The sequence below is a fragment of the Saprolegnia parasitica genome, assembly GCF_000151545.1.
Source record: "Saprolegnia parasitica CBS 223.65 unplaced genomic scaffold supercont2.26, whole genome shotgun sequence".
Classification (NCBI taxonomy): domain Eukaryota; phylum Oomycota; class Saprolegniomycetes; order Saprolegniales; family Saprolegniaceae; genus Saprolegnia; species Saprolegnia parasitica.
The window spans coordinates 239,447-262,591 of NW_012156420.1; the positions used below are offsets into that span (position 1 = coordinate 239,447).

General features: G+C 55.5%; 6 protein-coding genes across 6 annotated transcripts; 3 read left to right on the forward strand and 3 right to left on the reverse strand.

Moving 5' to 3' along the window:
- Nucleotides 1-7,505: 7,505 nt before the first annotated feature.
- Nucleotides 7,506-7,847, reverse strand: SPRG_07205 (hypothetical protein; the record flags this gene model as incomplete). Its single annotated transcript, XM_012345997.1, has 2 exons — nt 7,506-7,648; nt 7,706-7,847. 2 exons carry the CDS (start codon nt 7,845-7,847, stop codon nt 7,506-7,508), a joined length of 285 nt encoding a protein of 94 aa, XP_012201387.1.
- Nucleotides 7,848-10,888: 3,041 nt separating this feature from the next.
- Nucleotides 10,889-13,507, forward strand: SPRG_20346 (hypothetical protein; the record flags this gene model as incomplete). The annotated part of the gene is made up of 10 exons (XM_012346072.1): nt 10,889-11,416; nt 11,459-11,542; nt 11,587-11,787; nt 11,834-12,003; nt 12,052-12,193; nt 12,240-12,542; nt 12,586-12,660; nt 12,710-12,997; nt 13,045-13,335; nt 13,378-13,507. 10 exons carry the CDS (start codon nt 10,889-10,891, stop codon nt 13,417-13,419), a joined length of 2,124 nt encoding a protein of 707 aa, XP_012201462.1. The 3' UTR covers nt 13,420-13,507.
- On the reverse strand, nt 13,456-15,908 carry SPRG_07208 (hypothetical protein; the record flags this gene model as incomplete). Its single annotated transcript, XM_012345998.1, has 6 exons — nt 13,456-14,259; nt 14,303-14,596; nt 14,644-14,979; nt 15,026-15,424; nt 15,477-15,624; nt 15,676-15,908. 6 exons carry the CDS (start codon nt 15,906-15,908, stop codon nt 13,528-13,530), a joined length of 2,142 nt encoding a protein of 713 aa, XP_012201388.1. The 3' UTR covers nt 13,456-13,527.
- An 848-nt stretch (nt 15,909-16,756) lies between these two features.
- SPRG_07209 (AGC protein kinase) lies at nt 16,757-19,011 on the forward strand. Its single transcript, XM_012345999.1, has one exon. It carries the CDS (start codon nt 16,839-16,841, stop codon nt 18,942-18,944), a length of 2,106 nt encoding a protein of 701 aa, XP_012201389.1. The 5' UTR covers nt 16,757-16,838; the 3' UTR covers nt 18,945-19,011.
- A 78-nt stretch (nt 19,012-19,089) lies between these two features.
- Nucleotides 19,090-20,042, forward strand: SPRG_07210 (hypothetical protein). The gene has a single exon (XM_012346000.1). It carries the CDS (start codon nt 19,108-19,110, stop codon nt 20,011-20,013), a length of 906 nt encoding a protein of 301 aa, XP_012201390.1. The 5' UTR covers nt 19,090-19,107; the 3' UTR covers nt 20,014-20,042.
- A 420-nt stretch (nt 20,043-20,462) lies between these two features.
- On the reverse strand, nt 20,463-21,297 carry SPRG_07211 (ribosomal protein L28e). Its single transcript, XM_012346001.1, has 2 exons — nt 21,199-21,297; nt 20,463-21,019 (listed from the first exon to the last, which is right to left on the reverse strand). The coding sequence occupies exon 2, from the start codon at nt 21,017-21,019 to the stop codon at nt 20,588-20,590; it is 432 nt and encodes a 143-aa protein (XP_012201391.1). The 5' UTR covers nt 21,199-21,297; the 3' UTR covers nt 20,463-20,587.
- Nucleotides 21,298-23,145: the final 1,848 nt, after the last annotated feature.

Consider the following 23,145-nt stretch of genomic DNA (forward strand, 5'->3'; position numbering starts at 1 on the left):
CCAAAAACGATTGAGCGCACCCCTGTCAAGCTATATATTCTGCCCTTTTTAACATTACTCAAAATTTTGTGCGCTGAGGATATTGGTGTCTTTTTGTTGTCCAATAAATGATTTGTTTCTTGCGTCCTATTGGTGGTTAGCACGTATGATGATGATGTGCATTCGTGCATGTACGCTTCATGACTGCATTCTGTACCAATTTCCGGTCTCAGCATTGTTATCTTGCATACCACAAACCTTTCTCGCAGTTTATCGTTGTGGTACATGATACGAACCGCGAAAAATGACATCGCGGCAAAAGCGTGGTGTTTCTAGCAAAGACATGAAGTTTTGCTAGCATTCTCCACTGCATCGCTTCCCCTTTTTTTTATGACTGCATTCGTTCTACCTGGCAGCGCACAGAAGGTTAGCAAAGTAAAACTGTATAACATCTCTTGTATCCTATTGCTTAAAGTAAAAAAATCTAGGTACACCCTCCTTGAATCTCCAAGCTCGGACCGCGAAGCTGACGCGGCCGCGAAGCGGCCCCACGAGCGAAGCGAGTATGTGTTTGTAGGCCGTATATGTATGACGCCAACGGGCGTTGTAAGCTAGCTTTTTATAGGCTTGGCGGCCTTACCACAGGTAGGTCACTATGAAGTGCGTGCTGCACTGTGCTAGTGCCGGGGGGCATTTAAAGTCCAGACTGCGTTGAGCGTTGGTTAGCTGAGTACACTTGCTGGCGCATTGGCGGGACGCTGCGGACGACGGTCTCTTACTGTCCTTGGTATCTGGCTTCATATGGCCGACCGTGTGCAAGAAATGGGGTGATTGGTCAGTATGTCGATGTGCGATGCTTTAATTAGGCGATAGATGGTAACTGACTGACTGGCTGAGCAAAGTACTCTAACTTTCTAGCGCCATGGCGGCTCATTCCGGAATTTGCCTCCCCCTGCACCAAACTAGATGTAAGCAGGAACCCCCGAACATTAGAAGCCACTGATTGACGTTTCGTGTTGCCGTTTTATCATTTTTTGTAGCTTGCATGAAGAAAGATTGCGCCCACGATAGAGTGTAGCCGTAGGGCCACCAGGTTAACCCTAGTGCTTAACGGAATGTGTCTCACTTCTACATCACTAATTACGAAGGGTGTATCATTCTGTTATACTTGAAAACAACAGCGGGCCCTGTTACCTTATGGCCACATTTGTGTAAGAATGCATGGCACGTTGATAGCAAACAAGTTCTTGCGATGACTCTAAAGGCGTGTGCTATCATTATCGCTCTCTCGCGTTTATTGTCTCCACTATTTTAACTGCCAATGATGAAATTGAATCTATATTTGGTTTAGAGAATCATTCTATACTGAATGTCTTTCTTGTAGTAGCTGCATTAATGTAAAGACCTCCATTGATACGTTGTCAGTGTTCTGCTGTGCAAGAAGTATATATACTTTTTGGTGCGTAAAGCGTGCTTCTTTGCTGTGGAAACAAATTTTTATGACAGCATTTTGCGCAGACCAGAAGTCTCAAGCAAGCATAAAAGGAATGTGAGGAAAAGGCAGAATTCAGGTTCGAAAGGGCTATACGTAAGCTGTTTTTTGTTGATGCTGCCGCACTTCCCCTATTTCCGAGCAAGTATAGCAAGTCACTGAGCTAGTCAGCGTCGAGGAGAAACAAGATGCGTAGGCTAGATGGGACACGATTGCAGGTTGGAATTGTGATTTACCAATAGTAGAGGCCAGCAACCTTGGATACCAGAATTCCTCCGCTCGTCGACGTCATAAAAAAGCACTGCCTGCGCGAGCACGCCACACTCACCATAACCGCTGTGATGCACGCGCCTCGCGCGTTGGGTAGACAAATATAATGGCATTTTTACATTGCAAGAGGAAACTCGCTGCGCCAGTTTCCGCTTGCACACGCTTCGCGCGATTTGTACTCGCTTCGCTATTCTGGCTGCTTCACGGCAAATCGGAGGCATGGGAACGCCGTGCGCCCTAAAAAACCTGAATAATATATGTAAGTGTGTTCACTATACTGATTCGGGATGCATCGTCTGGCAACAACCGGATATCCACCATTGAGGGAAGTGCTCTAAAGAACCATACAAGGCCCGCAAAACTGGGCTGAGTGGTGTGTTGCGCGGACCGATGTCTTTTTCACTGCATGCACGCACTCACATTACTCGTAGGGCCGCTTCGCCTCTGGTCGGTCCGAGCTTAGTGATCTGGGGAGGGTGTACCTAGATCTTTTCGCCTTGAGGAATAGAAGACGGATACAACTGTCTGAGCTCGATAATTTTTCAACTATCCAGCTCTGTTACAGTGCAAAAATCTAACACGAGAAATTTTAAGCACAGCTTCGCATGTCTGGCTAATATTTTGACTACGCCTTCCCGGCAGGTCGTTTTTCACAGCGAGGTTGGACAAATACAATGTGCAAGCAAAGCGAATGCAGCAGGCAATTAATACTGCCTTGGAAACGTCTATGAAAAGAAGCCACTGTCAACTAGCCTTTTTCATCACACTGATACGCCGGCGGCTGCCTTGCGAAAACCATCGCCAGGCCTTCTTTCTGCTACTATTGCAGCCAAGTCGCCTTGGCATCCGGTTGATCTATGCTCGGTACTGCAGGGGTAGCTAGCTAGACCCAGCGCCATAACGATAGATTTGAAAAAGACGCCATAATGTAGGGAGCACCTGGACCACATCTGGAAGTGGCTTTAATTTATCAACTGGCTAATGATGGGCTTAATAGAAACCGCCTTCAATGGCTCGCCGATAATGACTGCTCTTGCTCTGGTTAGGACTTCTACAACGCGTCTGGTTGATTGGTGCATGGGACCGAACTTTAGCTTCACAAATCCGACCATTATGTCACCGGCATACGCCATCTGTGGACAACGCCTTTATGTCACCAGAAAAGCCACGTTGCGAAAATAAGATCGTCTTTTTGTCAAAATTTTTAAGGCTCGTAGCATACGCCAAGCAACATTGTATCGCAAACGTTCACTGTGCAGCCCGTCGAGTCCCCGGCGGCCGTCAAGGAGATAACGTGCTGGCCCTCCTGTGCATTTCTCCCGCAGGCGCGGTCGCCATGCCTCCACAAAATCCTGTCGCCTCCCGACTCTCCGCTGCCGCCACGAGTCGTCCGGGCTCGCCGCGTCCGGCGTCGGCTCTATGTGCTTGGTCGGTATCCGGATATATTCGGCTGAGGGTCTGACGGTTTCGTTTAAAACGCCCAACGGCTCGCACCTCTTTGTCCGGTGATCTAAGTACAGGAGCCAGCGTACGAACTCGAGCGAGTTATATCCCTCGGTGAGTGGGGTCCACCACGGGATGGATCTCTCCGTGCTCAGCTCACCCACAAGGACTAAGTGCTGGTGCAAACTCCCACGCAATCAGGCGTAACGCTCCATGGGCCATTTTATCAAATGCATTATTTTTAGGTGCGTTTGTGGAGTCTCAGGAGTGTCTGATTCCGTGCTGCAAAACACGAAAGAACACAATGCTCGCTGATTGTTGCTCTTTCCAGGCAGTATGCTCCGTAGATACCACCTTCACCGCGACTTCAATGCCTGCATCTTGTACTACATCGTGCTGACGCTGCATACATCACATTGCAACCAGAGCGTTTGGACGTAACCTGAAGTCGGTGTGTGGTTGCCATGAAGCCCAGACAATAAATTATTTGAAGTAGTATGGAACGGAAAAGAGAGGGTAAGAGAGGGTGAAAGATGTGGGCTCTAACTTTTACAGCAGCCACAAATGTCGATGGTCAAGTAAGCAGCCCACGCTATCGGTCCAATAGCTTAGTCGGTTATGGAGTTCTTGGTGTAAGCAGCGCCGCGAGTCGTTGACGATAAGATTCGATGCACTTGGAAATTTGAAGTCATACCTGCGTGTCGCCTTGAGCATCCATCCACTGTGCAATTAGCCATGATGCGCCGGCAAAGATATAATGCACACGACAAACAATTACATTTGGTTAACGCTATACGAGCTGGCCCGCAACAAGCTTTGTCGTGGACCGAGTCGATGAGTCCATCCACAACGACCGCCGCTCGTGATGACGACAACCGCTGACATGCGCGCGTGCTCTTCCGAAAGCGTCTTAAGCCGGTTGTGGAGCGACGCGAGGCATATTGCTGGTGGGCCCTGGCCCTTTGTCCTATCGATGAGCATGCCGTCCTGTCGAGTGCCACAAGGTAGGCTACGGTCACCAGATCTTCGTCGTCGACGTAGATGCCGATTAGGCCCGGGTCCACGCCTGTTTGAGCTTCGAACAGCCGCATCACGACGAACTTTCGCATGGCTTCGCCGCGCTGATCACTACTCTGCTAGTTTGTAAGAGCAGCCATGCGATGAACGGGTCGTGCAAGCGCTAATGCATGTTCGCGTCCGGGGCGGCCTGGTACGCCGTAACGTGGCGCGCGCCTTTGTGGACGTCTGGGATCGTCGAAAACTCGTTCGAGCGGTACGTCATGCGGAAATCACCGAAACTACGTGGCGGCGTTAGCACTGGCCTTGGTTGTCCATAAAGGTGCCCACCAAGACGCAACAGGTCGAAGGTAAGTAGACTGTCGCTGCCCATCTCGCCACGCTTGGGCAAGCGGAGAAGACGCGCTCTTGAGGTCGCGTACAGTCCTTGCTCGTTAAACACTCGCACGTCGCAGTCGTGGATGGAGCGGCCACTGCATCACCAGCGACTGCGGACTAGCAGCTGCACAAACAAGTGTAGAACCCAGGACCGCAGCCCAGATAGCGCGCTTGTGGGGGCTGAAATAAGTTGGATTCAAACACGCAGGCGTCAAGACGATGGCAAGCGAGCGGGTGGGATCGATCGCCGCCGCCCTTCTGGCGCACCATGGCTATGATCGCCGTCCGCTCAAGGTCATGGTCCGGCTTGCTTGGAGATCACCAATCTGGCTGCAGTCGTGGTTGACCATGACCGTGGCACCGAAATGCGTTCGTCGAGCGCGCAGATAGTCTCGGCGTCATGAACACAGTAGGTCCAAGATTCTTGTCATCTGCTTGATTAATGACCGCCGATTTGTATTAATGTGGCCGTTTGCGTTGCGTCGGTGTGTGACAGTAGCGCCGCGTGCAGTGCGTTTTCACAAGGGTATATATCCCCTTGGTTTCCACCACTAATAACCCGGGACAAGGCGTTGTAAAACATAGTTGTAGATCGTCATACGGAAAGATCGTTGAGACTGTACAGGAACCGTTGTTCAAGCTTCCAACAATCAGTTGTTAACTTTCCAATTTGCATTCAATGCACATGCCGATGTTCGGGGAGTATGCCCTCCCTTCGTATGTGTTTGGGCTGATAGCCGAGTCACCGGCCCACAGTCCCAACGTTAACATTGTAGCCAACGGCTTCTGCTGTCATAACACAACGGCTTCTGCTAGAAGTTGTGCAAGGCCTGTGGTTTGCGCTCCACTATCTAGCTGTATTGCAGAGACCACCGCGTGCAAGCTCTTGTGGTGTGTCTTTCTATCTCGTTGCATGGCATTCAATCCCATTTGCAAGTGTGAGCCAAGTGGCTTGTGAGAAGTGATCCAGTCGTGACCAGTTGGCTCCAGGATGATCAACCTGGCATCCTTGAATCTGGTTGCATCCCAGTTCAAGAACCGAACGCGATGATCCTCCCCTGTGCCAGAACCCGACCCGATCCTCCCTCAACGTTCCCAGCGATACGGGAGCAAAGTGACGTTTGTGTCTACTTTGGCCCCAAACTCGCTGCCCTCGGAGGGTTAATTCTGTCTGTGGAAATCGCCTCGAAAGTCTGAGCCAAGTGGCTTCATCAAAAGACAGCGCGATGATATACATGCATGCAGACATTAGAAAGGTTATGAAACTATCGCGATGTCTGAGCCAAGTGGTTCTGGTTGTCGACACTATGTTAGTTGCTGCCGTTCATGGAAAAATACGGCGGCGTGACGCTGCACAGACCATGGACTGGAATAGATCCCACTGCTAGTGGTCGCTGTAAACAGTCGCAGCGGTTGTGGGGTCGATGGTTTTGACGGTCCAACCGCCCGAAAGTGTCCGCGGCATGACAAGACGCTGCAGGTCTCCAAGCGCAAGGTGGCCGTGCGCCGCCCACACGCGTTGGCGACTCCACTTGGACGAGAAATTGACAACAGTGAGAAACATAGCCATGTGAGTCGCGATGTCCTGAGGCGACCGACTCTTGGCCTCATCCACTCAAAACCGCAGTTCCGCGCGTACGAAAGACGTCAGATAAAAATCCGGTCGCGCGCCCTCCCCTGAGAAGGGGCCGGTTGATCGACCAGGTGGCTTGAGTCCCGAGGACTGAAGAGAGACGACTCCTTGCCTTCTGTATGTGTCCTGCCGCTTGAGCACTGGTTGCCCGGTGCCTTCGGGCGAGTCCGACTGCTTGAGCGCGAAGCTGGCGCATGCGCCTTCTATCGCGGACGTCGTCCTTGGCACTACTGGTCCATCTCCTTGCGGGTGATCCAACGACCAAGACCGTGGTCTGCCTTCGTCGTGTACGCCGTAAAGGCACGCATCCGACCCCCACGACAGACGTATGTCTTGCGTCGCCGGGGGCCGTTTCGCGAGCGTCTTGGGCAGATGTCGTCACGTTCGACATGGCCGGTGGTTCCATCTCGTCGTGGCGGCTGTCGCGTGGGTGTTGGCGTGAGTCTTGCTGTTCACTTGCATCGGTGGATCGAGATTGCATACCGGTCGCGTCGCCTGCTATACGATCCACAAGCTTCGTCCTCCGAGTCTTGGCATCGTCTCGGCAAGCTCGCGCACGCTCTGCTAGCATGTCACCTGTCATGCCGCTTCTGCTTGCCAACGCTGTGACCGACAGGAAAGCTGACGCAGCACAGACAGAAGCAGTCGGAGGCGCAAGGCCGGGTCATTGGAAGACTCACGCATGACATCCATGGGCGGACACAAGCGCCGCGCCGGATGGAGCATGGCTGGGAGATTTCGCTCTTGGCTCCGGTGCGGCATGAAACTTTGCTTGAATGGTCGCTGTTCGTTGATGCTCTGCCCCACAAGCGCGCGCACGAAGGCCGCCACGTCGCTGTCCTCGCGGCGCCACACCCGGAGCATCGCTGTGCTCGACCTCATTCTTGCCCACTTCCTCTTGCTCGGAAACAGTGTTCAACTTGCGGACAACCGGAAGGTGGAAGGAAGATCATGTCAGGCTACAGCGCCTTTCCTTCTGTGTCCCGAACTGGTCTTACTTGGTTTCTTCCACGTCTTCGATACGCTGCCGGAATCGCGGGGCCAGCAGACCACGGGCACGAGCCCCAAGGCTCTTGGAGTGCCGATCGATATCTCCATTTGACCAAAGCGCACACGGTGCGAGCAGTAGGTGCTCTCGTCGATGATATGGTCGTTGCTTACCGTTCACCGGGTCGATGCACGGTTGAGCGCCGTCCGCAGGCCGAGCGCTCTCGTCCCCGTACACGTAATGGAGCAGTTCCTTGTTCGTGCCCTACGGAGTCTCCGGAAGCGCGCGTTACTTGCGGTTAGTGTCTAGTCGGTGTCCTTCCTCGCGAGCTCTTTCGAAGCCAGCAGCACCGCATGTATCGGAGGCGACGCCAATAGTATCGCGACGACCGAAGTAAGCATACACGACGGCGACGTCCGCCGCAGGAGCGGAGTACTCGCCGCCTGAACTGCATTTTGTGGTCTTCTTGGCAGCTCGGGTAGCTGATAGCCGATGTCCGTCGTACGTTCTGGCCAGCCGTAGCGCGTGCGCTGATTTCGTGGCCACACGGACGCCGGCGGCGCCACCAAGAGATCCGTGAGGTCGAGCATCTCATTGGCCGACGCCAGCGTCGCAAAATGCGGGAGCGCGGTATTCTGTCTGATCATCGTCGATGAGTGCACCTTGGTGTGCGTGGGTGCTTGGTTCGTCCCGTTACCATTCGCGCAGGGACTAGTGAGTGTTCGCAAACCAGCGCGAGCCCATCCACGATTACTTTTGAACTAATCGATTATCGTGATCATTGATACCGTTTGGTAGTAGTAGCATTTTTGAAATAAGCGCTCATTTCGTCGCTATTCATGTGGTGTATTGATGACTGTTTTCTAGTTTGTGCTAACGACTTGTGACCATTAGGAGCCGCATACATCTCTAGGCGACGGAAGTCGAAGTGAACGTTCGCAGATCAGCGCTTCATCTAGTTCAACCCAGCGAGCTTTACAAACCTCGAGTATCAACCCGTACCGACTTGCGTCGCTTCTGCTCAAAATCCATGTACATGTTGGTGCATGTTCGAATATGACACAATGTGCCTAATTGTGCGAAGGAAATGCAAAATACTGTGCTCGGGTCATGTAAATTAGGGTATCAGCATTCCGATGCCAGCGAGGCCTTCCATTGGTTCCACGGCGACGACGCCGACGCCACCATCGACTAGGCCGTCCCGCTCACGGTCAATGTGGACACGCTTAGCGAGACTCAGCAAGGTGGTTTATGGTTGTGAGAAGGAGCAAACTGCATGCCACCTGGCGCAGCGACACTGTGCAGATTATTTGTCTAAAACGCTCAATGCGATTGCTGTCAGAGAGGTTCCTGCTATATCTGAGATCTCCGTGTTGCAGGCATGGCTGTCCTCGACTGTAGATAACTACGAGCTGCGGTCTGACGGCACCTTCATGCCTTGAATTCGTCCATTGTTCATCGCGTGGGCCTTCAGATAAAACGATCGGAAATTGCTAGCCACCATTTTTAAAATCGACCACGCCGGCAAATGCTCGAAACAAACTACCGGTGGGAAGGTCAGGTTTTTGATCATTTCCAAATCTACGTACCGGTACGTATGAAAGCCACCGGTTGGGGTGCTTTCAGCAACACTCAGGAGATTCGCACCGCATCTCTTTAAACGCGCGGTAGACAGCCCCCAACACTTCCGAGCGAGCATCTTTGGCGACTTGGTAGCCCGCTCAGCAAGCCCGGCACGATTTTTATTGGTCACTGAACTCAAGGAATGTACAGCTACGCAAAACTACAGTTTTGCGTAGCCGGTGGAGGTCATCAGCCGCATGGTTCGGCAAGGGAGACGTTTTCATGTAATTCGTACTACTACACCATCGTCGAGGTCTATTGGAGAGAATGTTGGGGGTGTTTTCATATAAGCCTCTGTCCACCCTCAGAAGGTACGCAAGTCAGTCGTGGCGGCTTACATCAAAGTCTTTTGTCGGAGCCTGCGGTGATAAGTTCGGTCGAACTTGGCCGTGCCCATGGGACTCAGGGCAGGTGCGTTTTCTACATCGGTGCAATTTATGGGTGCGTATATCTCTGGACGAGAAGAAGTGCACCTTTCATTTTCGCCACGGCGAGCGCAATGTCATCGGACGATGAGTTCGAAAGGTCGCGTGCAGCGGCGTGAGTGACCTCTTACGTGGCACGTTGCTGTAGGTTTCTCGAAGGCGACTCGGACGACGAGCACGCAGCCTTCGCCAAGGCCAAGAAGAAGACAACAAGACGAGTCAGCACGGCAGGTAGTTGCTCACTGTACCGGTATGCTGACGAGTGGCTGCTGACACGATGCATAGAGACTTCGCGCCCTACTCTCGCAGATAGGCAAGTTTTGCGCATCCTTTGCAAGGCCTCATGCAACTGCTCGCAGTGATGACCCGTACAACTTCGAGATGCGCCCAGCAGCCACAAGCGAGAGCGACGAGGACACTCGACAGAAGCCCAAAGCGCGCGCCAAGCCAGTCACGCAGTCGCGCAAGCTGAGCCTTGAAGAACGAATGGCGGACATCCTCAAGCGCCACGGAAGTGCACTCGCTGACGCGGTGGCTCCGGTATCCCATATACTCTTTAGGTGGGTATGAAATATTGTTCGTGCCACGTATATCGTAGTCATCTGTCGAGGTGCCAGCTGCTGCCTCTGTGCCCAAGGAGCCTCCGGCAGTAGAGCTAGCGCCACCGGCGCAACAGCCTTCGTCTGATGAGTCTTCCGACTCACTCGGAATGGAATCGGCAGACTTCGAGGTAGGTCTATCGCCCATCTTGACTTGTCAAGCCATGATTTATGTTAGGTTGGTGGGTACGCCAAAAAGCCTTTAACCAAGGTACAGTATCATTTCTCTGAGCGGGCTGCAAGCGCGTGTAGGCCAGCGTTGAGGCACCATTTACTGTCGATGCTGCGTTCACGTCGACGCCCGCAGGTTGAACCGTAGTGACGCCCCCGCATTTCGACGTTAACGCAGGCTTTAGAGACGTTCCGGTACGCAGACGTTGCAGCAGACAAGCCTGCCGAGACACAGACGTTGGCTCCCTTTGAAAGCGCGTTTGCCAAGATGAAGGTGCCCGTACCGCAACCATCGTGTGTCATGCTGACGCCTGCTGCAGAATGTATTCTCGCTCGAGTCATCGCTTGAGAAAGAGGTGCCTCCAGTGGAGACGAGCGACGCCTACGACGACGAGTTCGAAGCAACACCGGTCCGACGTGTATATCTCTCGTCCATTCTCCACGTGCGTTTAGGTTGCTACGGAGGACAATGACATGGACATGTACGACGACGACGGCTTCGAGGAATCGGCCGATGTGAATGGAATGACGCCGCCGCTGTCACCGCCACCGCCTCCACCCCCCGTGAATTTTGAGCCTGATGAGGCCAGTCCTCCTGCAGTATGTTGACGGCACATTATCATGTGCTCTAGTATACGTGCATAGTCGCCTGGCCCCCCACCACCTCCCAAGCTTCCTCCCGCTGACGCGATTGACCAAGTGTACCGACGTTGAAAGCTCACTAATGTTCAATGACGCACGTGTCTATTTAGACAAGCGGCAGATGCTGCCGACCCTGTCGTCGCGGAGGTGCCGTCGTACCTGTCATTCTTGCAAGAAACGTCCGAGGCACCCGCGTACAACTTGCGCGCTGTCACTGTCGAGACCGCGATGACGCTACCAACGGCCGAAGAAGACGTTGTCAAGCTCGTTGACGGTCCGTCTGGATCCGTGGCAACAATCGACGTGGACGCTGCAGCCATTGAGACGGTACCCTCCTTGCCGCCCGCGTTTGTTCCAACGCCTGGGCTCGTGGCCAGCCCGGTCGCCACTCACACGACAGCCTTCCACGCCACACCCACGGTGGCCCCACTGCCAGCCGCAGACCGCTTCAGACAGCTACAAGCGACCCTCGACGCCGCGCGCGTCTCTCACGACGAAAAAGTCGCCGACGCTTTTGAGCGGGACAAGATTCTCATCCGCGCGTTTGCCAACAAGGAGAACGAGATGAAGCTCGAGCTCCAAGCGGCCCAACGCGAGATTATGTCACTGCGACACGAGCGGGACGCGCTCTCCGTGTCCCAAGACGTGCACACGCTCTCGGATGCGCGACTTCTTGGCAAGTACGTGCATAGCCAGAGCCGCCACGGTGTCACGATGACGTCTGCTGCCTACGATACGATGCGCAAAGAGATGGAGGTAGTTCTCGTGTGTTTCTTCAAACTACCACATCTATGGTAGACGCAAGAAGGTTTGATCCAAGGCTACCAGCTCGAGAACGAACGGCTGATGCAGCAACTAAAAGACGTGCGGCGGGACTTGCACGTACGACTTTTCTCTGTACTTGGCGTGTACAATCATCCATCTAGTACGACGTGCATACGCAAAACGAAGCACTGTTGGCGACCATCAAAGATCTCCGGCATCAGCTTCAGATACAGCAGCAAAACCAAGCGAGACCACCCCTGGAAGTCACGCTAGCTGCCGACGCGCGGGTCCTTGCGCTTCAGGAGGAACTACGCGACGCCAGCGATCGTCACGCAACCCACGAACGCGAGCTCAAGGTCGAGGTGCGACTGTGTGTGTTTCTTGCCCTCCACGTATCGTCGTGTGCAGCTCGATATGGTCAAGAAAGCGAAGAAGGACCTCGAGTGCCAAATTGCGGGGGTTCGCATGGACGTTCTGCAGCGAGAGAACGACGCCTATGAACAGCTACGCACGGCCAGCGCAGCCCAACAGCGTGACGCCGAAGCCAAAATTGCGGCGCTGCAGTCCAAGCTCGACTGGTAACTTGTGAACGCTTTTTCAAGATACTTACCACAGTGTCAACGTAGGTATATTCAGAATCAGCGATACCTAGACGAGCAAGACGAGCTGCTGCGGCAGCAACGCGCAACAATCGACGACCTCCGGCGCCAACCTAGATCCGAGTCATCATCAAAACCAAGTCGGGCCGCGGATCGCCGCCGCATTCAAGTATGAATTCCGAACGGGACGGTAACGTTATCGACCACATGCGTAGGCGCTCGAGACTCAGATTGCTGAAATGGAGCGCGCAATGCAGAAGCGACACCCGGACAGCCTCGTCAACCTCATCCTTGCGAGCAAGCCTACTGCCGATGACCAGCTTGCCGAATGCAAACGCATACATGAGCTCCAAGTTCATGCTCTCCAGGAGCAACTGGCTACGGCTGAGCACTCGCACGAACTAAAGCTTGCAGCGTTTCGCCAGCAGCACGAGCGCATTGTCGCGCAACTGCAAGCCCAGCTTGACGCAAAAGTCGCAGCTTCGCCGGACCGTGCGATGCTAACGGCCAAGATAAAGGTTCATTCATCTCACATCCACAAGCGACTCACGGTCGACACAGGATCTGGAAAAGAAGCTACAGGATGCACGAGGCCGGAAGCCGGCTTCTATCAATGATGATAGCACACCTCTCGTGGTGTGCATAAATTGGCATGGTGCCACTCTATTGACGGGTGTTGGAGTAGGCGCGACTGAAAAAGCAGATCGCCGACCTTGCGACTGAGCTCGCCAGTGTCCAGGAGCAACTTGGTGCGAGTGATAAGGCTCGCAAGCTACTCGTCCAGTCGTCGTCCATTGTGGCCGCGCCAAGTGTGTCACAGGCGTCGTACGATGCGCTCGTCGCGCAAGTCGACGGCATGCAGCGTGAAATGGAAAATGCCCGCACTCGCCACGCCACCGAGCTTCGCGAAGCGAAAGACTTGCTGCACGAAGAAATCCTGCGCGTGACGCAAATGCTAGCAGTGGCCCACGACGTACATTCACAGAAACCCTATCAAATCTCATGGCGTGATGAATTTAGGACTTGCACAAGGCGCAGGCGACGGCCGCCCGTATACCGTACCTCGAGACGCAGGTGTGCGACCTCACGCACCAGCTTGAGCTTCCCAACACACCATCGATGCTACAATACAAGGCCCTGGAGCTCCAAGTACACGCACTGATGCAAAAGTACGCGGTGCGGGAAACGGAGCTGCAGGCACTTCTGCAGCAAGCGACAGCGTCCAGCCGCCTCGAGCAGGCGGCGTTGCGGGCGCACTACGAGCACGTTCTTACGCTCAAGAACGCAGATATCACGCGCTTCCAGCTTCAGGTACTAGTTGCCTCGATGACTCATGCCCATAGAACTCGATAGCTTGACGAGATGCTCGACGAGCTCAAGACGCTTCGCCCGTAATGCATCTGCGATTAGCTAGAACAGCATACAATGTCCGTGCATTAACAGTAGAAACTTCTTAGAAATCAACGACGACAGTCTATTCAACGATACCGGATGACACGCTCTCTACTTGCCCAATGGCACCTCGGTGAGCTCGAGGTCCTTCTCATCGTCGTCGTCGTCGTCAATCGTGAAGATGGCGGCGGCGTCCTGCTTGGCTTTTGAAGGGTACATGGGCGTGTCGGGCTTGTTGATGTCGATTTCTTGGTACGACTTGTGCTTCAGTGAGCGCCGGACGTAGCAACAGGTGCAACCAATTAGCACAAGCACGGCGGCGAGCGTCGCGACGCAAACGACGATCGCGAGGTTCGAGAGTCGCTCAGTGAGCACGACTGGCACATCGCTGCTATTGGCTTCACTCGTTCCGTGGCTGCTGCTCTGCGGCGCATCAAGTGTCGTCGCGAGCCACGCCTCGGGGTGAACGAGCAAATTGCTGAGCACCTCGAAGTTGGGGGATCCGAGACCGGATGCTGCGTCCCAGCCTCTCGTCGCGCGGAACGTCTGCGTGCACACGGGCTTGGCCGACCCCATGCCTGCCGCAATGGACCCGACGACAATGTCATTGAACGATCGTGGGTTCTGTGCATAGGCCTTGTACAAGAGCGGGTTGACAAAGCCCAGCGGTGGCTTGCCCGCATTCAGGCGCAGGTCGTTGATAAGCGTGAGGATGCCCGCAAACACGGGTGCCGACGCCGACGTGCCAGAGATCAAGCTTGTCGACCCGCGAATCACAACCTTGAAATTGGAGCCAAACGCAGCCACGTCCGGGTACGCACGACCGGACGCGTTAAAGTACGCCTACGGTCCATGAGACCATCGTTTACGGTACACGCTAGCGTACCAGCGACGGGATCGCCGATGAGTTGAGGTAGGCAGCAACAACATCCGCTTGGTATGATGGACGTGGGTACTGGTTGGAGAAGCCACCACCAGACGTAATGAGCGCGCCAAGTTCCGACGAGCAGACAACTTCTTCGTCCGTGGCGAAAAAGTCGGGTGTGAGATCCTTCTTGCTCAGCATCGTTGCACCCACGGACGTCAAGTACGGCGAGCTAGTAGGCCATTGCGGATTGGCGCGCTTGCACCACGCCGCAGCATTCGAGGTATGCGTCTTGAGAAGCGCCGGGCGCTGGCCCTACATCCATGATGTGAGCGCGACTCGATGTTGCGGTGGGTGCCTACAGCGACGCCGTCGTCGCCGCTGGACATGACGACCGAGACGCCACGCGCGCCGAGCTTCATGAGAAGCGTATCAAAGCTGCGCGCATAGCTTTCGGATGCCTCGAAGATGTGTGTTTCGTCGTCTGAGTACGAGAGCGATACGACGTACGGCGGCTTGTCCATTGAGAGCGTTGCCGTCGCCCATTCGACAAAGGGCTCGTCAGCCGCCGAGTAGGGGTTGGCGCCGACCTGGGACCAAACGAATGTCGGCGTCTTGGGTGCAATCGCCGTGATGTACTGCAAATCAAGAGACGCCTCGGCGCTGGCGTGATCGGGGGCGTTGTCCCGGCCGGCCACCTACGTGAATAGTACTCGTGTGCAGCTGACGGTCGTACAGGCTTACGTTGTTGGAATGCAAGATCGGCAGGGTTTCGTTGGGCATGAGCTGATGGAAGAACGTCGCAAGATCGTCTTGGCTCCATGCTTCATTGTAAAACTCCGGAATCATCTGGGCATTCGTTTCGTTCGGGTGCGTCTGGACCGGGATCTTGTATAGGTCGCGGAGGAAGCTTGGCGTGACACCAGCGCCGTTGCGGACAGCATCCGTCGGTGACACAGCCGTTGCACGGAGAGACCGACGCATCGGGGCAGTGTTGAGGTTCATGTATGCCACATGTGTCGCCACGTCGTCGGGCAGCGTCAGCGACGTCGTAGCACGCAACAGTCGGTGACCGCTGTCGACGTTGAAAGCGTGAATCGTTGTTTGCATCATGGCTTCGAGCGTCCGCACCGTTGTCCGCGCCTATAACCGACCGCTCATGCGCACTGTGCTCGCAAACGCACAAGGCACCTACCGACAGCCGGTTGGTAGTAGCAGAGAACGTCACGTTGTCGACAGCGTGCGCCGACAGCCACCGCTGGAGCGTCTGAAGGGCATCGGCGTGAGGCGCCGTGAGAGCGTCGACCTCACTCTGGGCCAAGAATCGGTTGTACTTTGGGTGACTACCATTGAGCGTCACGCGACTCGGTTGAAGAAGAACTTGGTGGTATTACCTCGGATCTGAGATGGCCCAAAAGTGAGCCTCGAGCGCCGAGGGGTCGGCGGCCTTGATACCGATGGAGAGATCAAACGGCGCATCACCGAGCGCCCGCTGACCTTGCGCCAGCTCGGGCGAGGGCTGGAAGCCAGCAAGCATGGTGGCCGCGTCGGCAGCCGCGAGGACTCCGAGGACGAGCTTCCAACACGTCAGCATGGCAAAGGTGAAATACCGTCGGCGCGCGAGCATCGTGGGTGGGTCAATCCTTGGACGCATTAAAAAGCCTTTAATTTAATATTGTCAAAGTTGCATGCAATACTTGAATGTTGGAAGCAGATACATCTATATTAATAATGCAGAATCACACCAGATGCCTGTCTATCTGATGTATCCGGATAGTACGTTCCTCCGGATAGGGGGCCTATGGCAGGGGGTAGGCTCGCGTCCCGCCACGTCACGAGCGTTGGCACTTGGCTGTTTCTGTCGCTGTCGCTGTATCGTCGCATGCTGTGGGATAGCTTTGTGGGATGTGCACCGCCTCGATGACTCGCTTTGTCGTTGCTCACGGCGGTTGTCCTGTCGAAGAGAGCGCGCAGATCTCGATGCGATGCCAGCACGGCAGAAAGAGCTGGACGAGGTCTGTCGTCGACGGTGCCCCACACTCTGTTACAGCAGAGCCAGCTGCCTCTAAACCAAGCGGTGGCCCCATACTTGTGCTCGCTGCATGCATGCGTGGCCTCTCCCAACTTGGGAGAGGCCACGCGCACAGTCACCTTGGGAGTCCCAAGGTGACTGTGCGCGTTACGATCTTGCTCAGATCCAGACGTTAGGGAACAAGCCCCTTCTTTCCCGCGAAGAGCAATGTACACTGCAGAATACACTGTACCGGTACATGATTGCCGTAGCAGTCGGTCGCAGGAATGCGTTCATCGATGACTCAATCTCTTGGCTCTACGCAGTGCAGCGAGCCTCGCATTCGCGTCCTCTGACAGACTCGTGGCACCAATGAAGTAACGTGGGAGAGCATGCAACGTGGAAAACAAGAGCTCCGGTGTGTGTGAAATGCATTTATCGCATGTGAGAATCGGATGCCAGCTGGCGCGACTAGCCGGTGGCGGCTGGATCCACGGCGCGGGTCGTTTGGCGCCGGTATCGTCGTCATTTTCGCTCTCGTCCGCGATGACCGACTCGCAGCTGTCGCAGTCGCAGTTCATCGAGGCCAACGTCGGCTTCAAAGCCAGCGGCAAAGGCATGCTCGCGCTCGACTTTGACACGCTCCTCGCCAAATTCGCCCCATCCCACTCCAAAGATAAAGAAGCCCCAACCAGTGACGAGGACGACGAGCCTGCCATGCCGACCTCGAACGTCGACCTCGACGACCCGCTCTACACGATCAACCCGCTCACGGGCTTCCTCTGCGACCGGTCATCCGGCGAGCGCATCATGGACCCAGAGATCCTCCACTCCGAGGCCATGCTCGGCCAAGTCATTGCGTACGTGCACACGCGCATGGAGGACGAGCTCGGCTTCGTTGCGCAGTCGATCCCGTACGTGGGCGCGCCGGCGTCTTGCGAGTTTTACACGTCGCGCAACTGGTCCGTGGCCGAGAAACTCCTCGTCTTTGTGTGCAGCTCGCGTGGCGCGACGTCCGGCGTCTGGAGCCGGAGTCTCCTCCTTCGCTCCGGTGTCAACGTCGGGAGCATGCTGCCGTACTTTGCAAAGGCTATCGAGAAGGGCTACGGCGTCATTGTGATGAACCCGAACGTCAACACAGTGCTGCAGCATGACGGCTCGAAGATCGCGATTCCCGGCTCCGAGACGCCGGAAGAGCACGTCCAGTTTGTGTGGGAGCACTACATCTTTCCGTCAGCGGCCCACAAGATTCACTTCCTCGGCTACGGCTACGGCGGCGTGCTCATCCACAAGTTCATCTTCAACCCCGACATCATGTACAACCTCCAAGCGCGGCTTGGGAACCTCGGCTTCCTCGAGTGCCAAACCACCGAGAAGTGCCCGTCCGAGCTGCAGGCATTTGTGTCGTCGCGCTCTGTATGTTGGGAGGCCTCCGAGGCCATTCCGTTCGGGCATGAAATCGGCCAGGGCTACTTTGGCCTCAGCCTCTCGGCCGGTCCGCGCTCGTCCAACACCATCACGCAGACGGTCCTCTCGTCCGTCTTCCGGTTCCTCGACGCCCCGAGCGCGTTCGAATTCCAGCGCGCCGAACTTCGTTGGCGCAACGTCAATGTCGTGACCAAGTTTTTACAAGCCAAGGAAGAATCGTCATCGAGCAAGCCGAAGCGGGAGCCCATGACCATTGACGACTTTGAGCTCCTCCAAGTGCTTGGGAAGGGTGCGTTTGGCAAGGTCATCCTTGTCCGGAAGCGCGTCGGCGGCGGCATCTACGCTGTCAAGGTACTCAAGAAGCAACACGTCGTCGCCAAGAACCAAGTCGAGCACACCAAGACCGAGCGCAAAGTCCTCCAAGACATTGACCACCCGTTCGTCGTGCGTCTCCGGTACGCGTTCCAGAACGCCGGCAAGCTCTATCTTGTCATGGACTACTACTCTGGCGGCACCCTCTTCCAACTCCTCCGGACGCAGCGGCACTTCAAAGAGCACCAAGCAAAGCTCTACGGTGCCCAGCTCGTCCTCGCGCTCACGCACTTGCACACGGTGCACATTGTGTACCGCGACCTGAAGCTGGAGAACATCTTGATGGATGGGGATGGCTTTATCGCGCTCGCCGACTTTGGCTTGAGCCGCGAGCACGTCAAGGCCGCGGACGACGCGACGACGTTCTGCGGCACGCCCGAGTACCTCGCACCTGAGATTCTCCAGCGCAAGAGCTACGGCAAGGCCGTCGACTGGTGGAGCTTTGGTGTTGTCATGTTCGAGATGCTCAGTGGTTCGACCCCGTTCTACCACCCCAACCGCAAGCAGAACTTCCACAACATTTTGCACGAGCGCCTCGACGTGAGCTCCAAGCACTTTTCCGACGACGCGCGCTCGCTGCTCCGAGGGCTCCTGACGCGCGATCCGAGCATGCGTCTCGGCTTCCGTGGCGGAAAAGAGATCATGGCGCACCCCTTCTTTGCAGACGTCCAGTGGGAAAAACTGTATCGTCGCCAAATCCGTCCCCCGTTCGTGCCGCGAGCCAATGCTGCGACTGGCAGCCGCCTCGACAAGCTCACGGTCGAGTCGGTCGTGAACGACGCAGCCTTTCCCGGCGCAGAGACCTTTGCCGACTTTACGTACCGCCAAACCGACAACTTTACAGATGCGTAGACCACCTTGTCGTGTATTTAATGGAGTCCCTGTTGCATTTATCTTGCATGCCACATATACTTGAGCCCTCGCTGTAGAGGTCCCAGCACCAGAGAACCTCAACGACTAATTTGAATCCTCGACTTCACCGCCAACCGAAGACCATCATTCTCTCACAAGCGCAATGTCCAAGAAAGCCAAGAGCGACACGACGACGGCAGGCCACGCAGGCGCGGTCTGCCTCGAGATCGCTGACGTGTGCAAGGTCATCCTTGGGTGCTGCTCTTTGGAGGCGGCAGCGCGACTGAGCTCCGTTGTGCTCAGTAACGTTGGCACTCGAGCGGTCGCCGAGGACGTCGACGTCTGGGCGAGCCTCGTGACTGCTAGCTTTGGCTATCGCCGCCACTTTCCCGCTGCGAGCCCGTGCCCTATCGGAAGTGTCCCCGTCCCCGCGCCGGGCTTTGTCCCGTCCTCTGCGTGCATAGAGTTTTGCGAGACGGCTGTCGAGTGGGGCATCTTGCAACGTGCGCGCATCGTCCAAGGAAACATTGAAACGATCACAGACGTCAACGGTCAGCCCGTCGACTGCCTCGTGTTCCCGACGAATGCATCGCTTCAGAACGCGGGCACTGGCGCTGCTGCTGCTGTGTTTCGGCGCGCGGGCCCCGCGCTTGACGCGCACGTTGCCAGCTTGCGCATGAATGCCCGCGAATCGACTGCCGTCGTGACACCAGGGTTCGCTGCCGGCGTCGAGCACCTCGTGCACTGCGTCGGTCCGTCGCACCACCGGTTTGACTGCAATCCTCTCTTGTACCACACGTATCTGAACGCGTTTGAGCACTGCCGCCGCCTCGGCGTCTCGTGCATCGCTGTCGCGTCCATTTCGACGGGCACGCTTGGGTTCCCGCTGCAGACGGCAACGACTCTCGCACTGCGTGCGTACCGCGACTTTGTCAAGACGCATCGATGGCGCGCGACAATCGCCTTTGTGTGCTTCGACGCGCAGGTCGCCGCGGGACTTCAAGCAGCCAAGAACGAGCTGTTGGGCCGCTTCAATGCACACGCATTTCAGGTCATGGCGGTTGTTTAAGACACCTCAATCTATAGTACGTCCATGCCAGTTTCTTCCGTGTGTACACCGACGAGCAAACTTGCCAAGGGTACGGGAGTATGCACCTCTTGGACTCTTGGACGTCAGGTTCGCATACGAGGGGAAAAAATTCGACGTGTACAGTCACGATGAAGCATGAAGCTAATATGACGAGCAGTCTGCCGTCGTCTTGCATCCACAGAAGTGCTTCTGTCCCAGCGCTACGGTACAAGACGCACCAGTCAACAACCCCGCTCGGTACGACGAAAGTGGTCTAGCCGAAATCAACCAACAGCGAATCAGCGAGGGGGCCACCTTGTGAGTAAAAATAGTGCGAGTAAGCCTCGATATCCCAGCTGGTGTTGCAATGCCTTCTGCAACTCTTTATTGATCGAGCCACCGCGTCCGCCTTGCTCGATTACTTGTAAGGACAAAGGCAGTCGCAATAAGGACAAGACAAAAGAATTCCTAGACTTGCATTCCTTGTTAGGCAAACACACCGGCCATGGCGAGGTCGACGGGCTTGACCCAATAAACATTCCTGCATTTCGAGTTGATCACAATAGCAGTGTGTTTACGCCTTGAACTGGTTGCGCTTGGTCTTGATGACCGACTTCTTGAGCACACCCTTCTCGATCTTGGCGACGCGGTTGAGCTGCGTCCAGCGAGCGAGGGCGGCGCGCTTGAGGTCACCACGGTAGAAGTTGCGCGAGATTTCGGCGCGGATCGTGTGGGCGTTGGCGCGGAAACCCTTGTTGAGCGGCACCGAGTGGGTGGCCTTGGCAGGGGTCTTGACGGCCTTGGCGATCTTCGTCGTCAAGACAATCTTCTTGTCCTTGAGCGTGATGCCGACGGCCTTGTTGGCCGAGAGGGCATCGTACTTGCGGCAGTGGCGGTTCAACAAGTTGAACGAGGCACGCGAGAAGTCCGAGTTGGGCTGGACACCCTTCACGAGGAAGGCGTTGTTGTTCTTGGTCAACAACCAGGTCAAGGTGTCGTTGCTCATCTACGGGAGCATCGTGCGTCAATGATCCACGTCCTATAAGTTGCGAAGCCTGCTTGTGGCGCCGCTTCCGAGGCCGGAGGCGCTCCACTGTATATCAGGAGGAGGCCGTGCCCATACTCCTGCCCAGAAGCGTCGTCCATGTCGTCGGCCCTGCATGTTCATGGAGCATGTCTCCTTACCTTAGTTTCTTGTCTTGAGGAAATGCAAACCCAAATTAAGCTCCGGAAGGCCGTGGCCAACTTCGCAGCCAGCCAACCAGTCTCCTCTCCACCAATAATTGTGCCAAATTCCAAGCAGCCAATCACAGCGCGTTTTTTATTCACGAACGCCAAGATCAAATTATTATTTGCGTTTTATTCCAATCCATCGATTTTAATTTTGAGGCTTTTGGGAACTTTCAGTTGAAGAGAGAACACAGGATCGAATTTAATTTCTATTCGACTTGGAATTAAAATACGTCCTGCTTGGCCCGGATTGGCTTACTGCGGCAGAAACTTGTCAAGTTTGATATATTAACTTTAGGGCATGTGATATAGTGTCACGGGTACGTGTTCTTGGAGGTTTTCAACGGGCCATTGGTTTGCCGCGCAGGCACGTGCCGTGATTGGCTCCGCACAACGAACAACAACATGCAAAGCGAGCAAAGCGCTTGTAGATGGTGGCAACCTTCAGCGTGGCTTGGCTACCCTACGTATTGTCGTCAGCAATTGCGTTGGCACCAGTTGAGCAGCCCACACTGTTTCTGTCGTACCAGTTGAGGACGTGCGCTGTACTGTTCACAGCGCATCATGCGAGGCGGCGGTTCAATGATGACGCAACAACCAACTTCAGTCTCTGCCTGCAAATCAGTATCGTACACTACAGTATCAATGCACACATGGTAGACTTCAAAACAAGCCACTCATTCAGCTTATCTTTGTAGAGCGTCGTCGATGGCGCTCCATTTGAGCAGAAGGCCGCCAACGCGCTGTATTTATCAGCCAAGCAGCTTTCCACAGCGCAATACGCAGCGCTTGAGCGAAAGGATACGAAATCATGCGCGCTGATTGGCTAACGCATCCTTTGGAACATCGTTTGTTTACGCTTCGGTTTTCGCGGGCGGCGGGCGAAGATCATTTTCCATCTTCCACAATCCCCGCCACCAGCATGAGCCATCCCGCAGTCAAGATCAATGCGACGGAGGTCGCCGCGCCGTTCTCGGCCGCCATGAAGGAGTACGTCCGCACGGAGCTCCGCGGCATCGGCCCCAAGCTCGTCGGCTTCCTCGCCAACGACGACGAGTCGGCTCGCAAGTACGCTGAGTGGACGGGCAAGGCGTGCGTCCGCGATGGCATCCGGTACGAGCTTCGCGAAGTGCCCAAGGAACGGCTCCAAGAAGCTGTCGAGGATGCCAACCGTGACCCGGAAGTGCATGGTATCCTCGTCTACTACCCGTGCTTTGGCACGTTTCCGAGCTTCTACGGCGGCACGATGGACGATTTTATTCGGGACTCGATCTCGATCAAGAAGGATGTCGAGGGCCTGTGCCAGTACTACCGCGGCAACCTCTATCGCAACATCCGCTACGTGGACGACGATCGCACGCAAAAGTGCGTCCTGCCCTGCACGCCGCTTGCCATCGTCAAGATCCTCGAGCACCTCAACGTGTACAACTTTGGCCAGCCTGAGGGCGAGCACTTGCTCGGCAAGCGCATCACGATCATCAACCGCAGCGACATTGTGGGCCGCCCGCTCGCGGCCATGCTTGCCAACGACGGCGCCGACGTCTACTCGGTCGACATCAACTCGCTCTACCTCTTCCGCCGCGGCAAGCTCATCGAGTGCAGCGAAACGCCGGCCGAAGCTGCCAAGAAGTCGCATGTGATTATCACGGGCGTGCCTGTCGCGTCGTACAAGCTGCCACTGGAGTGGGTCTCGGAGGGCTCGGTCGACATCAACTCGCTCTACCTCTTCCGCCGCGGCAAGCTCATCGAGTGCAGCGAAACGCCGGCCGAAGCTGCCAAGAAGTCGCATGTGATCATCACGGGCGTGCCTGTCGCGTCGTACAAGCTGCCACTGGAGTGGGTCTCGGAGGGCACGGTCATCATCAACGTCGCGTCGCACAAGAACGTGGACGAGGCCGCCCT

Bases quoted from the DNA above. Each gene is read 5' to 3' on its own strand.
- SPRG_07209 (XM_012345999.1), top strand. From the start codon at position 16,839: ATGACCGACTCGCAGCTGTCGCAGTCGCAGTTCATCGAGGCCAACGTC.
- SPRG_07210 (XM_012346000.1), top strand. From the start codon at position 19,108: ATGTCCAAGAAAGCCAAGAGCGACACGACGACGGCAGGCCACGCAGGC.
- SPRG_07211 (XM_012346001.1), bottom strand. From the start codon at position 21,019: ATGAGCAACGACACCTTGACCTGGTTGTTGACCAAGAACAACAACGCC.